The sequence below is a fragment of the Dipodomys ordii genome, unplaced genomic scaffold (genome assembly GCF_000151885.1).
Source record: "Dipodomys ordii isolate 6190 unplaced genomic scaffold, Dord_2.0 Scaffold86, whole genome shotgun sequence".
In the NCBI taxonomy this organism is placed as follows: Eukaryota; Metazoa; Chordata; class Mammalia; order Rodentia; family Heteromyidae; genus Dipodomys; species Dipodomys ordii.
In genome coordinates, this window is record NW_012267302.1 from 2,472,180 (window position 1) to 2,486,294 (window position 14,115).

The window sequence follows — 14,115 nt, forward strand, 5'->3', positions numbered from 1 at the left end:
CTCTCAGCTTGGCCTATGGCCCCTGGCGTTTGGACAGTGTCCTAGGGAGAGAAGTTAAGGCGCTGGTACCTCGTCCGGCCTGCCTGTCTGGCTGTCCTGCTCCTGCTGCCCCAGGCCTTGCCCGCCCTCCCCCCACACACCATACACCACAGGCAAGCAACCTGGTCCTAGGATCAGTCCAGTCGAGTACACATGTCCCGTCAATCGAAGCTAAGCTCAAAATAGTTACTGGCTGTATTCCCCTCCCTCTCCCAGCTGTGTTACTCTGAGAACTAATTATAGCATAAACTTCTGCCCCCCATGTCCTCATTTCTACTGCATGGGTCTTTTACTCAGGACTCAGAGTACTAGCTCTCTGGACTGTATAACTAATGGACACCTTTGCAGGGACTGTGCTTTCCCTTAAAGGATCCATTTCTTTCCTCCAGGACAGCTAGATAGGCAGGAGTGATGGGGTAAATGAAGTGTCTTTATCTGGGACACTGTCCACATTCTGAGGCCATAGGCCAAGCTGAGTGATAGGTGCTGAGGAGGTGGTAGTCATGTTACCAGAGCAGCTCAGAGCATTGGTAGTGGTGGTAGTGGTGGTGGTGGCGGCAGCGGCGGCGGCAGCAGCAGCAGCAGCAGCAGCAGCAGCAGCAGCAGCAGCAGGGGCTTTAATTCCAAAGAGGCAAGAAATAAACAAGTTTGTTCCACAAACTCCCAGGAAAGAGGACCTCTTTGCTATACAAATTTGTTTGTTTGTTTTTTTTTTGGGTCCGGTCATGGGGCCTGAACTCTGGGCCTGGGCACTGTCCCTCAGCTCTTCAGCTCAAGGCTAGCGCTCTACCACTTGAGCCACAGCGCCACTTCCGGCTTTTTTCTTTTTGCTTATATGGTGCTGAGGAATCGAACCCAGGGCCTCAAGCATGCAAGGCAAGTGCTCTACCACTGAGCCACCTTCCCAGCCCTATACAAATTTGTAACCAAGCTAGGCCTGTTGCACAGTATGCTAATCACTGAAATGACAAATCTTATTATTGTTATGAAAAGACAGAATACAAAAGACAAAAAAATCCAAGTCTTAAATTAACTATCTCCCTGAGGATAAAGTTTGGGAATATTTATGGAATTAAGAAGCAAGGTGAGGCTGGGAAGTTGGCTCAGTGGTAGAGTGCTTGCCTTGCATGCATGAGGCCCTGGGTTCGATTCCTCAGCACCATATAAGCAAAAAGAAAAAAGCCGGAAGTGGCACTGTGGCTCAAGTGGTAGAGCGCTAGCCTTGAGCTGATGAGCTGAGGGACAGTGCCCAGGCCCAGAGTTCAGGCCCACAACTGGCAAAAAAAAAAAAAAAAAAGCAAGGTGAGTGGCTGGGAATGTGACCTAGTGGTAGAGTGTTTGTCTAGCATGCATGAAACCTTGGGTTTGATTCCTCAGTATCACATAAACAGAAAAAGCCAGAAGTGGCACTGTGGCTCAAGTGGTAGAGTGATAGCCTTGAGCAAAAGAAGCTCAGGAACGGTGCCCAGGCCCTGAGTTCAAGCTCCAGGACTGGCAAGATTAAAAAAAAAAAAAAAAAACAGAAGCAAGGTGAAGCCAGGCACTGTTGGCTCATGCCTGTAATACTAGCTATTGATGAGGCTGCGATCTGAGGATTTGAATGGTTTGAATGAAGCCAACCCAAGGAAGGAAAGTCTGTGACTCTTATCTCCAATTAACTATGAAAAGGCAGAAAATGGAGCTGTGGATCAAGTGTTAGAACACTGGCCTTGAGCAAAAAAGCTCAGAGTCAATGTGTAGGCACTGAGTTCACACCCTAGCACGCGCACACACACACACACACACACACACACACACACAAAGAAGCAGAGTGATTTGAGGTGTAGGGAAAGATGATTGGTGAAACAATCATATATGTGCTATGTACGTGTATAATAAGTCCTTATTTTTTATTTTTTTTGTCGGTCATGGGGCCTGAACTCCGGGGCTGGGCACTGTCCCTCAGCTCTGCAGCTCCAGGCTGGCGCTCTACCACTTGAGCGTCAGTCCCACTTCCAGCTTTTTCTGCTTATGTGGTGCTAAGGAATCAAATCCAGGGCCTCCTGCATGCAAGGCAAACACTCTACCACTGAGCCACCTTCCCAGCCCCAGTCTTTATAACTCTATGGGATACACCTTCAGCAATCAGTGGCATGATGTGAGGTGGAATGTTTGGCTCTCTGATATCAGTTACCCACTGGATACCTACAAAGGGCCAAGGGAAGAATCAGTGGTTTTAGCAAAAGCTGAAGAGTTTCAGCAAAAAGCTCAAAGCTTTTAGGAAAGTTATTTATGTAATCATTATAATGATCCATGTCAGAGGTGTTATCTACAGCAAGTTTAGTAAACTAATACTGTGTGATCTCAAAAATTATTTCACTGCAGAGCTAGGTGCTGTGTAGAGGAATTTTGCTCAACTCTGCTGCAGGTGCACTGTGACCTCTTCCTTCTCTGATCGTCTCTCAATTCCCCACTCCATAGAATTAATTCTTCTTTCCTTTGGAGAAAAGATATATCTTGTTCATACTTCTACTGTTTTATTTCTAAGCCTATGGTTTATTTATATACCTCTGTACGTTTTTATTTATTTATTTTTGTGTCGGTCATGGGCTGGAAATCTGGGCCTGGGCATTGTCCCTGAGAAATTTTTGCTCAAGGCTCTATCTCTTTGAGCCATAATGCTTCTTCCTGTTTTCTGGTAGTTAATTGGAGACAAGAGTTTCAAGAACTTTCCTGCCTGGACTGGCGTTGAACCTCAATCCTCAGACTTCAGTCTCCTGAATAGCTAGGATTATAGGCATGAACCACCAGCACCTCTATTCTGTCTACTTTTTTATACTGTGAGATAGCTGAAGGGAAGGGCCCACAGATCCATGACTGATATAATGAGTGCTCATGAATTGCTTGATGAAATAAATTATTATTATAATATATAAGTAGTCATGGAAAGGTAGACACAGGTATGTATAAGCATGCTCTTTTTTTTTTTTTTTTGGTGCCAGTTCTGGGGCACCAAAACAGGACTGGGCCCATTGCTGTCCTTGAGCATTTTTGCTCAAGGTTAGTGTGCAATCATTTGAGCATAAGTACCACTTTTGGCATTTTGATAGTTAATTGGAAATAAGAGTCTCACAACTTTCCTGCCCAAGCTAGCTATGAATTGTGATCCTCTTCAGTAGCTAGGATTACAGACATGAGCCACTGTTGCCCAGCCTCCAAACTCATGCTAATAATAAAATCTCTCCTTGTTTCTATGGTTCCACTGCATAAATTTGTCCTACAGAAAGAGATCTCTGTGTTAAAAAACAAACAAACAAACAAGTATGATGCTGTTATTATGATTCTCAAGGCTAAAGTTTTCTGGAATAGATCCTCTCAGTGTTCTACTAACTGCTGATTGCTTTGGCGTACATTGTATTGTCAAAGAAAGCACAAGATTTAGCTGAGTACTGGGGGTTCACACTTGTAACCCTATTTACTCAAAAGGCTGAGATCTTAGGCTCATGGTTCAAAGCCAGCCCAGGCAGGAAGGTCTGTGAGAAGTTTTATTGGTCGTGGGGCTTGAACTCTGGGCTTGGGCGCTGTCCCTCAGCTCTTCAGCTCAAGGCTAGTGCTCTACCACTTGAGCCATAGTGCCACTTCCGGTTCTCTGAGTGGTTTATTGGAGATAAGAGTCTCTCGGGCTTTTCTGCCTAGGCTGGCTTTTAACTGTAATCCTCAAATCTCATCCTCCTGAGTAGCTAGGATTATAAGCTTGAGCTACCAGTGCCCGGCTTCTGTGAAGCTTTTTTGTTGTTGATGAGGGGGGCTTGGGGACTTGAACTCAGGGACTGGGCTCTGTCGTTGAGCTTTTGCACTCAAAGGTAATGCTCTAGAGCTAGGTGCCACTGGCTCATGCCTTTAATTCTAGCTACTCAGGAGGCTTAGATCTAAGGATCACCATTCAAAGCCAGCCCAGGCAAGAAAGCCAGTGAGACTCTTAACTCCAATTAACCACCAGAAAACTGGAAATGGCACTGTGGCTCAAGTGATAGAGCTCTAGCCTTGAGCTGAAGAGCTGAGAGACAGTGCCCAGACCCAGAGTTCAAGCCCCACAACAGACTAAATAAATAAATAAATGGGTTGGGAAGGTGGCTCAGTGGTAGAGCGCTTGCCTTGCATGCATGAAGCCCTGGATTCGATTCCTCAGCACCACATAAGCAAAAAGAGAAAAGCTGGAAGTGGCGCTGTGGCTCAAGTGGTAGAGCGCTAGCCTTGAGCTGATGAGCTGAGGGACAGCGCCCAGGCCCAGAATTCAGGCCCCACGACCAGACCCTCTCCCCCCTCCAAGTAAATAAATGCTAAAGTTCTACCTCTTTAAGCCACAGTGTCACTTCCAGTTTTCTGGTGGTTAATTGGAGATAAGAGTCTCACTGGCTTTCTTGCCTGGGCTGGCTTTGAACAGTGATCCTTAGATCTCAGCCTCCTGAGTAGGTACGATTACAGGTGTGACCCACCAGTAATTGGCTTAGGAAAATTTTCTCTGTTTTGGTTAGTACCTGAGTTTGAACTCAAGGCCTTGCATTTGTTCAGCTGGTACACTATAACTTAGGCCATGACTCCAGCCCAGCTTTTTGATGGTTACTTTGGGGAGGCTCACATACTTTCCTGCCCATGTTAGCTATGGACCTGACAGGAGCCATCAGCACCTGGTTAGGTTATTAGCATTTATTGAGCTCCATTAGGTTTTCTATATCTGAGTAGAGATATACAAAAAATAGTACTGTGGCTCAAGTGGTAGAGCACTAGCCTTGAGCAAAAAGAAGCCTAGGGACAGTGCCTAGGCCCTGAGTTCAAGTCCGAGGACTGGAAAAAAAAAAAGAATAGAATAAGCACAGCAACCTCTATCCTCACATTATGAATACAGGCTCTACCACTTACTAGGAAAGCCATCTTAAGACAGAAGCCAAGCTGGGCACTGGTGGCTCATGCCTGTAATCCTAGCTACTCAGGAGGCTGAGATCTGAGGATCATGGCTCAAAGCCAGCCTGGGCAGAAAAGTCTGTGAGACTCTGATCTCCAATAAATCAGTAGAAAACCAGAAGTGGCGCTGTGGCTCAAGAGGTAGAGTGCTTGCCTTGAGCTGAAGAGCGCAGGGACAGCTCCCAGGCCCAGAGTTCAAGCCCCATGACCAACCAAAAAAAAAAAAAAAAAAAGACAGAGGCCATCTACTTTTCTATGGTTGTGAGAGTAAATGAGATAAAGGAATGTGAATATACTGGGCAGGGCTTCCAGACTAGAGTAAGTATTAGGTGAATTTGGTGGACTATTAATCGATGGTCAAGAGAGTTACTTGGATGGGGACCTCAGTAACGTGTGGACCTATTAAACCAAAACTTTCTGGGACTAATTTTGATAAACATTCTTGGTGTTGGTCCTAGGGCTTGGACTCGGGGCCTGGTGCTGTCTCTGAGCCTTTTTGTAATTTATCACTTTGAGCAGCAGCTCTACTTCCAGCCTTTTGGCAATTAATTAGAGGTAAGAATTTCACAGCTGTCCTGTCCCAGCTGGCTTTGAACTTCAATCCTCAGATCTCAGCCCTCTGGAGTAGCTAGGATTACAGGGGTGAGCCACTAGCACTGGCTCTAGAATTTATGTCTAGGGTGGGTTAGACATTTTCATTTCTAGTAAGTTCCCTGGTGATACTGATAATATTGATCTCAGAATCTACTGACTTCAATTATAAACTAAGGATAGGAGCAATCTGCCTTGTTTGTAAAGCATGTGCAAGGCCTGTTTCCAGCACAAAGTTCATTTTTATTAAAATTTGTTTTTCAAACCATTTGTGCCTCAAAATAACTATTAACTGTCAAGATATAAGAATAAAGCCTGGTATGGTGGCTCAAGCCTGTAATCCTAGCTACTTAAAAGGTGAAAAATAAGAGATAGTAGTTCAATGCCAACACTGTTGGAGAAACTACATCTCAACCAATGGTAAATGCAATGGTGTACACTTGTCATTTTCAGCAACACAGGGAAGCCCAACTAGGAGGATCACAGCCCAGGCTTGACACTGCATAAAGCAAGACCCTACATTGAAAATAACCAATGCAAAAGGGGTCTAATCCTTGATACTCCCATAAGGGGAACATTATTTTTGTTCGCTACTCTATTTGTATAACCTAGAACATGAGTTAGTCCACCATAGTGCTCTAAAACTAATGGGCTAAATAATGTTGAAAGGATTAAAAACCCTGACATGATGGTATAAACCTACAATCCTAGCACTTCTAGCACTTAGAGGTGGAGGCAGGAAGACCACAAGTTCCAGGCCAGCTTGGTCTTCTGAGGTAGAGAACTTGTCTTATAAATATAAGGTGGGGGTGGGGGTGGGGGGAAGAGTATCACAAGTGTCACAAAGGATAGCTACAGCTTATTAGTCACCAAACAGGGTGATGATTGCTGTAGGAATTGTAACTCTTCCATCAGATGAGATATTTTATTTTTGGAAGAACTCTGCACCCAAAAGAAGGCATTGCTGCCGGGTGCAGGTGTCTCATGCCTGTAATCCTAGCTACTCAGGAGGCTGAGATCTGAGGATCATGGTTCAAAGCCAGCGTGGGCAGGAAAATCTGTGGGACTCTTTTTTTTTGGGGGGGGGAATTCCGGTCGTGGGGCCTGGGTGCTGTCCCTCAGCTCTTCAGCTCAAGCACTCTACCACTTACGACTTTTTTCCTTTTGCTTATGTGGTGCTGAGGAATCGAACCCAGGGCCTCACGCATGCAAGGCAAGTGCTCTACCACTGAGCCACCTTCCAAGCCCATCTGTGCAACTCTTATCTCCAATTAACCACCAGGAAACCGGAAGTGGTGCTGTGGCTCAAGTGGTAGAGCACTCCCCTTGAGCTGAAGAGCTGAGGGACAGCGCCCAGGCCCAGAGTTCAAGCCCCACGACCGACAAACAAAAAAACACAAGGGAGAAAAGCTATTCAAGCCAGTGAACTGCAAAACCAGAACTCGAAGTAATCATGCACATAGATGAACAGCAGAAGTCACTCTCTTTCACCTCCAGACTGTGCAAAGGGCAAGGGTGAGATCAACCTACGGAAATCAATGGGGTCAAGGGTTATCCGGAAGTGGCTGCAAGACTCCAGATCAGAGGTCATTAGAACGTCACAACCTAGTCGAGGGAGGGATCTTGTCCAGCTCACTTGAAAAGGCCATAAAGTGACCAAGACATCTGAAAAAGACAAACAAAAACAAGCACAAATCTCGGCGGAGCCTCCCAGAGAAATCCACGAACGGAGAGGAAATTTGTGCATGCGCAGCATCCGGGTTCTCCCAATGTGTGCATAATGCCGACGTGGCAGAAGGTGTGGCTAGTCCTGGAGCGTGGGGGCGGAACTTCCGGGGGCGACGCACGACGGCCCTCTCGGAACCGGAAGTGGAGCCTGGGAACCTTGACGTTAGGAACGAAATCGAACCTGGATCTGGAGCCGGGTGAGGAGTGGCATTCGGGAGCTTGGGAGGTGGGTCGGAATGCAGAGGCGAGGCCGGGGTATTACTTGCCACTTTGGACTCGGGTTTTAGGAAGAAGGGAGTAATTCTGCGGGCGGAGTTTTTGGAGAGACCCTGGTCTCACGCGTCCACCACCTTGGATCATTGCTAGACCCACCCTCCCTTCACCTCCGGGCCCACGTTCCGGCTCCCGCCTCCTTCGCCGAGCCTGTGGAATGGGGCCGACGCTCGGTATCTAATGCACAGCGGACAAGGCCCTGCCTCTCATCGTGGCCGGGGAAGCCGACTTTGCTTCTCGGTCTTCCTGCCTGGCACTCCCAGGTCCCCCGGCTCGGCCACTTTCAGAGTTGTGGATAGCTTACCCCGCCTCCTAGAGTTGTCACCCTCCACTCGTCCACCTCGAACGGAGTACAGACTGGAGTTGGACTCCAAGTTCATGAGTCTCTTGTGTGTGAGAGAGCAGGATTATTTTCTAGAGAGAAGGTCCTTTTCTCTCCCTCCTGACTTGGAAGATAAAAGGGAAGTGACAGCAGTCAAGCTTAATATCGGTGACCTGTGTAAGGTTTAGGGTTTGGAAAAACATCTCCTGAGATGGCTTTGAGTTTAAAGGGTTCTAGTCCACAAGAGTAGCTCAGCTTTTCTAGTCAAGATGGCCCTTCCTGGCAAAGGGGAGAGGCCCATTGTTCAACTGCAGCACCTGTGAGGTCTCCTACTTCCTGGACCCCTCCGGTATACAGCATAATTAGAATGATAAAGCTGTTCAGAGTGGATGTGAGTCTTGGCAGGACTCTTAAAAGGTCCACTAACACATCCTTTTATTGGTGGGTAAGGTTGTAGTAATTTTAATAGTGGCCTACAATCATATAAAGCTTTTAAGGAGAGCTGAAGCAGGAGAGTTGGAGAAGTGCATTGGGATTTAGACCAATCATAATCTCCTGCCTGAGGGATGTGGGACCAATGAACTTTTACATAAAATCTTACTTTGTTACAAATCCTTGAACTGTTTACCTGGAATTTGTGAAGATTTTTTTTTTAAATCTGTCTGAACTCGGTTCTAATCTATTGCCTTGCTAGAGATTTCAAGTATTCTTCACATTTGGTAATCTTAATGCTTCACTCTGTATGTGTGTGTCTGTGTGCCTGTCCTGGAGTTTCAACTCAGAGCCTGAGTACTGTCCCTGATCTTGTTTTGCTCAAGGTTAGCACCTTACCACTAGAGCCACAGCTCCACTTATAGCATTTTGTGATTATCTGTAGATCAGAGTCTCCTGAACTTTCTTGCCTGGCAAGCTTTGAACTGTGATCCTCAGATCTCTGCCTTCTGATTAGCTAGGATTACAGGCATTAGCCACCGGTATTGGTGGGCTATCTGTCCATTCTGAATGGGAAGACTAGGGTTGTAGTAGCATGTGGATTATTATAGTTTAGCTGAAGAATATAATTTCTTTAAGTTAGTTACTCAAAACTTTGTGTGAGTTGTGCACCAGTGGCTCATACCTATAATCCTAGCTGCTCAGGAGGCAGAGATCTGGATTAAAGTTTGAGTCAGTCTGAGCAGAAAAGTCTGAGACCCCATTTTGAATTAATTAGCAAAATGCCAAACTGGAGGTGTGGCTCAAGTGGTAGAGCACCAACTGTGAGCAAAAGAGAATGAGAAATTCTGAGTTTATGCCCTGGTACTGGCACACACAATAAAAGGTTTTCTTTTGACAGGGAAGGATTTTAGTAGGTCATTTTCAACTTTTAGCTTGAATGATTGAAAATGACTACTACTCTAGAAAGTACTCAGCAGTTATTGAATTAATCGGTAAATGATGCTAGAGAGAATGAATAAAGAGTAGAACTATTGTTCCACTTACCTGTAACATCCTGGTAGTTTACTAGTCACAGGAGTCCTTATGTGACTGAACACTAGAAATCATACCACCAGGGAATATAGACCACTGTTCTGTTCCAGTGGGTCTTTTTGAAGTTGAAATGTATACTCTCTTGGCAGTGATACAGCATCAGGTTCACAGCAACAAAATCCTTGCTTTGAGGAAAGCACCTAGGTACTGGCAGAGAAGAAAATTACTGAGATCCTGTGTGTTAAGAATGATTAAGCTGATCACTGCCTGATAAGGTCAATCCCTTTTTAATCTCTACTGCCTATTCTGTTTAGGTGCTTTTTCTTTACAAAGCTTGTTTTGACTAATTTTTCTTTTTCTCTTTCATCTAATAGGTGAGAGCAAGTTGGGGATGCTCTCATAATGAGTGTCAACCAGTCAGCTCCACCTGTGCCACCATTTGAGCAGCCCCAGCCCATCTACCCAGGATATCATCAGTCCAGTTATGGTGGGCAACCAGGATCAACAGCCCTTCCTACTCACTATGGAGCCTATAATGGCCCAGTGCCAGGCTATCAGCAGACACCTCCTCAAGGTCTGTTTCCAAGTTTCTTCTGTGCTAAAAAAGGAATCAACAGTCCTCAGACCGTATCACTCTAGCAAAGGTGCTTAAGGACTGGAAGTGAGGAGCATTATTCTGACTCTCTGAATCTGAGAATTGTGTGAGCAGTCTGTCCACATTTTAATGTGGGTGACTGTTTCTATCTTAAGACATCTAATGGTAGCATATCTTGGTTGACTGGCAGCTCACTTCCTGAAGGTGTCACCCTATACAGCCTCACCTGGCTGTATTGTTAAGAGCCAAATGGAAGGGTTGTGGTCACAGCTTCTCTTGTTCCTGTTGCCTAAGGTCTCCCCGAAGTCATTTATCTCATATATATGCACACAAATAAATATATATATATGTATGTATGTATATATACGTATATATGTGAGAGAGAGAATGAATGCCTTATACTGGTTCTTTTAATGACTCTGGGATGCATCTGCCTATAAATAATTCTGGGATGAAGTATATTTGTGTGCCTCATTTTTGGTACGTCTCATACTTTTTTATAATGTCACTTCTTTTCCTTTGATTGAGTTTTCTCCTTTTCTTATATACTCTGTAATACCAGGGAAATAAGAAATAACCCAGTGTTACATTAGATTGGTGTTTCATTAGGTTTTTATTGTGTGTGTGTGTGTGTGTGTGTGTGTGTGTGTGTATGTGTACTAGGCATAGGACCTAGGTCCTATACCACTTAGCATGCTATTCCACTGAGCTATACGTGATACCCCCAAGTGTTTGACTTCTGTTAATTTTTCAGAACAGCTATGTACTCTATAGATTGCCCAGAAGGCATTTTTGAAAATTGTTTTGATTTTTGGTCGTTACTGGGGTTTGAACTCAGGGCCTGGAGACTGCTTGGGTAGCTTGCTCAACTAGTGTTCTACCACTTGAGCCATACCTTCAGCCCAGGCATCTTAAACTTTTAAGCTGTTTAAGAGAGTAGATTCTGTAAAGGGTTCTAGGAAAAAAAAACATGCCAAGGAATCATAGAAAAGACTGAAAAAGGAATGATTACCATTTTAGTTATGACTATAAAAATAAAATCAGTGACATAGTAAAATTAGTTTTCAGTTCTTTAGTAAGAGCTTTAGTCTGTGTTGGGACTTTGGTTGGACAGAGTCCACTTCTGTTTTGTCAAGTTCTGACTTATCAAAATGGAATTTGACATTGAAGAGAGAGCTTTGTTATTGAGAAAAAAGTTATCTAGTTCTGTCTTGGTTAGTGAGCAAGTTCAGATTGAGTTCCATTCAGGCAGATTCTGTGTGTGATCTCTACTGAGGGCAGAGCAAAAGAAAAAAATTGAACCAAGGGCTGGGAAGGTGGCTCAGTGGTAGAGTGCTTTCCTTTGCATGCATGAGGCTCTGGGTTCAATTCCTCAGCACTACGTAAGCAGAAAAAGCCGGAAGTGGCGCTATGGCTCAAGTGGCAGAGTGCTAGCTTTGAGCTGAAGAGCTGAGGGACAGCACCCAGGCCCAGAGTTCAAGCCCCATGACCTACAAAAAAAAAAAAAAATGAACCAAGGTCAGCAACATTTTAAAAATGATTTGGCAAGTAGCTAATCACTTTCTACCTGGATTTCATGTGGAAAGGAAGGCTAAGGGTAGTAGAAGTAGTTTCCTTGACTGCTCTGATGGATGGAGTGAATGGAGCTTTTATGAGAATGTAGGTGGCAGCATCAATGAACTGTCCTGGCTGAACACTTGTGGAGAACAAAGTCTGACCTATGAGAATCCTCCTGAACCATGCATGTGATTTCGGAAATTTCCATCCTCAGGAGTGGATGAATAGGATATGGTTAGGATATATAAAATGTATGAAGAAGAAAGTGGCAGAATTGTCTCCCTATGACATGCTTATCTTGGGGTTGTGGGTTTGTCTTAGTGGTAGAGCACTTGCCTAGTATGCATAGTATGCATAAAGATGTGAGTTCAATCTCCAGATCTTAAAAAAAAAAAAGAGAGAGCTTTTCTTTCTTGTAGCCTAGTTCAGTATATTACTTTGTTATCTTCTATACATCTTTCTCAAATATGCTCCCAATTTCTGAATTGTGGAGTAAGATTTTTTTCCTTAAAAGACTTCAATTCTTCTTAAGGGTTAGAACACTAGCTTGTACTGGATTGAGTGAGATTGTAGGAATACCCTGTATTGTTATGGCTCTGGCTACAGCTATATCCAAGTATACCTGTGTGAGAATTAAGGGTCTCTGTTGGACATCCATGTTTCGATACTGTTGTAACTACAGTTGCATGGTGTTAGAATTGAGTCAGTGAGAATCCAAACTTACTAATGTTTTGCTGTGCCTTCCTGGCTCAGGGTGTAGAAAGTTATTTCACAATAATTTAGTTTCTGTCCTTTACCCTCAGGTGTGTCAAGAGCCCCACCTTCCTCAGGGGTACCTCCAGCCTCAACAGCATCAGCCCCTTGTGGCCAGGCTGCATATGGCCAATTTAGCCAAGGTGATGTACAGAATGGGCCAAGTTCCACTGTTCACTTGCAAAGGTATGTACTTGGATTCACGTACTTAACATAAAATTTGTCTCATGGAAGAGGAAAGGTTAAGATTATCAGGGTCAATATCCTTTTTTTCATCATTTTTTCTTTGGGGTGTATGTGCACACTTGAGCATGCACGCACACAGGTGCAGACACATATACCAGTATTGGGGCTTGAATTCAGAGCTTCCCATTCAAGCTTAAGTTTTTCACTCAAGACTGGTGTTCTACCATTGAGCCGCACCTCTAGTTTCAGCTGTTTACTAGTTAACTAGAGATAAGAGTCTCTGGAATTTGTCTTCCCAGAATGGCTTTGAACTGTAGTCCTTAGATTTGAGCCTCCTGAGTAGCTAGGATTATAAGCATAAGCCACCGGCATTGGGCTCTCTTTATGTGAACTTGGAGGTTTTTTTTTTTTTGAGTTTTCTTTACTAGACATAATCTTCAAAAATGGATGCATTGCTGCTGACCTAAGTGAGAATTGCAAAGAGGGATTTCAGGTATATTTATGTCTCTCCAACTTCCTCATTTCAGATGAGGTACTTAATAGGACTGATTAAGTTTGGCTTGACCAGTCAAACAAGAGATACTCAAAGAAGCACCTAAATGAAAGCTTCAGTGACTTGATAAACCCCTCTTTGCATTAAAGTACATTACAGCAGGGAAGTCATCTTATCTTGGGTTTTGGTAAATAATTTAAAAAGTAGAACTGTGGTGCCAGGCACTAGTAGTTCATACCTGTAATTTGAGATCTGCTGATTGGAGGTTGGGGGCAGACAAATCCAAGAGACTTTTTTTTTTTGCCAGTCCTTGTGCTTGAACTCAGGGTCTGGGCTTTGTCCCTGAGCCTCTCTGTGTTCAAGGCTAGCACTCTGCCACTTGAGCCACAGCACCACTTCTGGCCTTTTTTGTTTATGTGGCCCTGAGGAGTTGAATCCAGAGCTTCATGCATGCTAGGCAAGCACTCTACCACTAAGCCACATTTCCAGCCCCAAGTCTTTTTTTTTTTTTTTTGTGCTGGCCCTGAGGTTTGAAGTCAAGGCCTGAGTGCTATCCCTGAGTTTTTTTGCTCACTTGCTCACTTTTTACCACTTGAGCTACAGCTCCACTTCTGGCTTTTTCTGTGATTAATTGGAGATAAGAGTCTCACAAACTTACCTGCCTGAGCTGGCTTTGAATCATTATTCTCAGAACTCAGCCTCCTGAGTAGCTAAGATTACAGGTGTGAGCCACTGGCACCCAGCTACCAAGACACTCTTTTATCTCTAGCTAAATAGCAAAATGCTAGAACTGGAAGTATGGCTCAAGTGGGAAGAGTGCTAGCATAGAGTTCCTATTGAGACCTTAAATAAGAATTGAATTATTTACTATGTGGTATTTATAGCTGACTTACTCTGTTTCTAAGGCTAATCTATGTTGTAGCATTTATCACTACTTCATTCCTCTTAATGGCTAGCTAATAATTCATTGTATGGATATATAATATTTCATTTATCCAGTCTTTTATTGGTGGTCATTCAGATTATATCTATCATAGTTGATTTTGGTTTTGTTTTCATTCTGGGTATCAAACCTAGAGTCTCATGTATGCTTTTGAAGTGCTCTCAAACCCAGAGTCTCATGTATGCTTTTGAAGTGCTCTCAAACCCAGAGTCTCATGTATGCTTTTG

The 14,115-nt window shown here is 44.1% G+C and overlaps 1 protein-coding gene across 1 annotated transcript in view; it reads left to right on the top strand.

Moving 5' to 3' along the window:
* The first annotated feature begins 7,428 nt into the window (after nt 1-7,428).
* The window catches only part of Sec24c (SEC24 family member C), a 22,496-nt gene continuing 15,809 nt past the window's right edge, over nt 7,429-14,115 (top strand). The window contains exons 1-3 of the mRNA XM_013025678.1: nt 7,429-7,496; nt 9,736-9,935; nt 12,317-12,452. Coding sequence (XP_012881132.1) covers nt 9,764-9,935; nt 12,317-12,452 — 308 coding nt within the window. The 5' untranslated portion in view covers nt 7,429-7,496; nt 9,736-9,763. The remainder of the gene's footprint in view (nt 7,497-9,735; nt 9,936-12,316; nt 12,453-14,115) is intronic.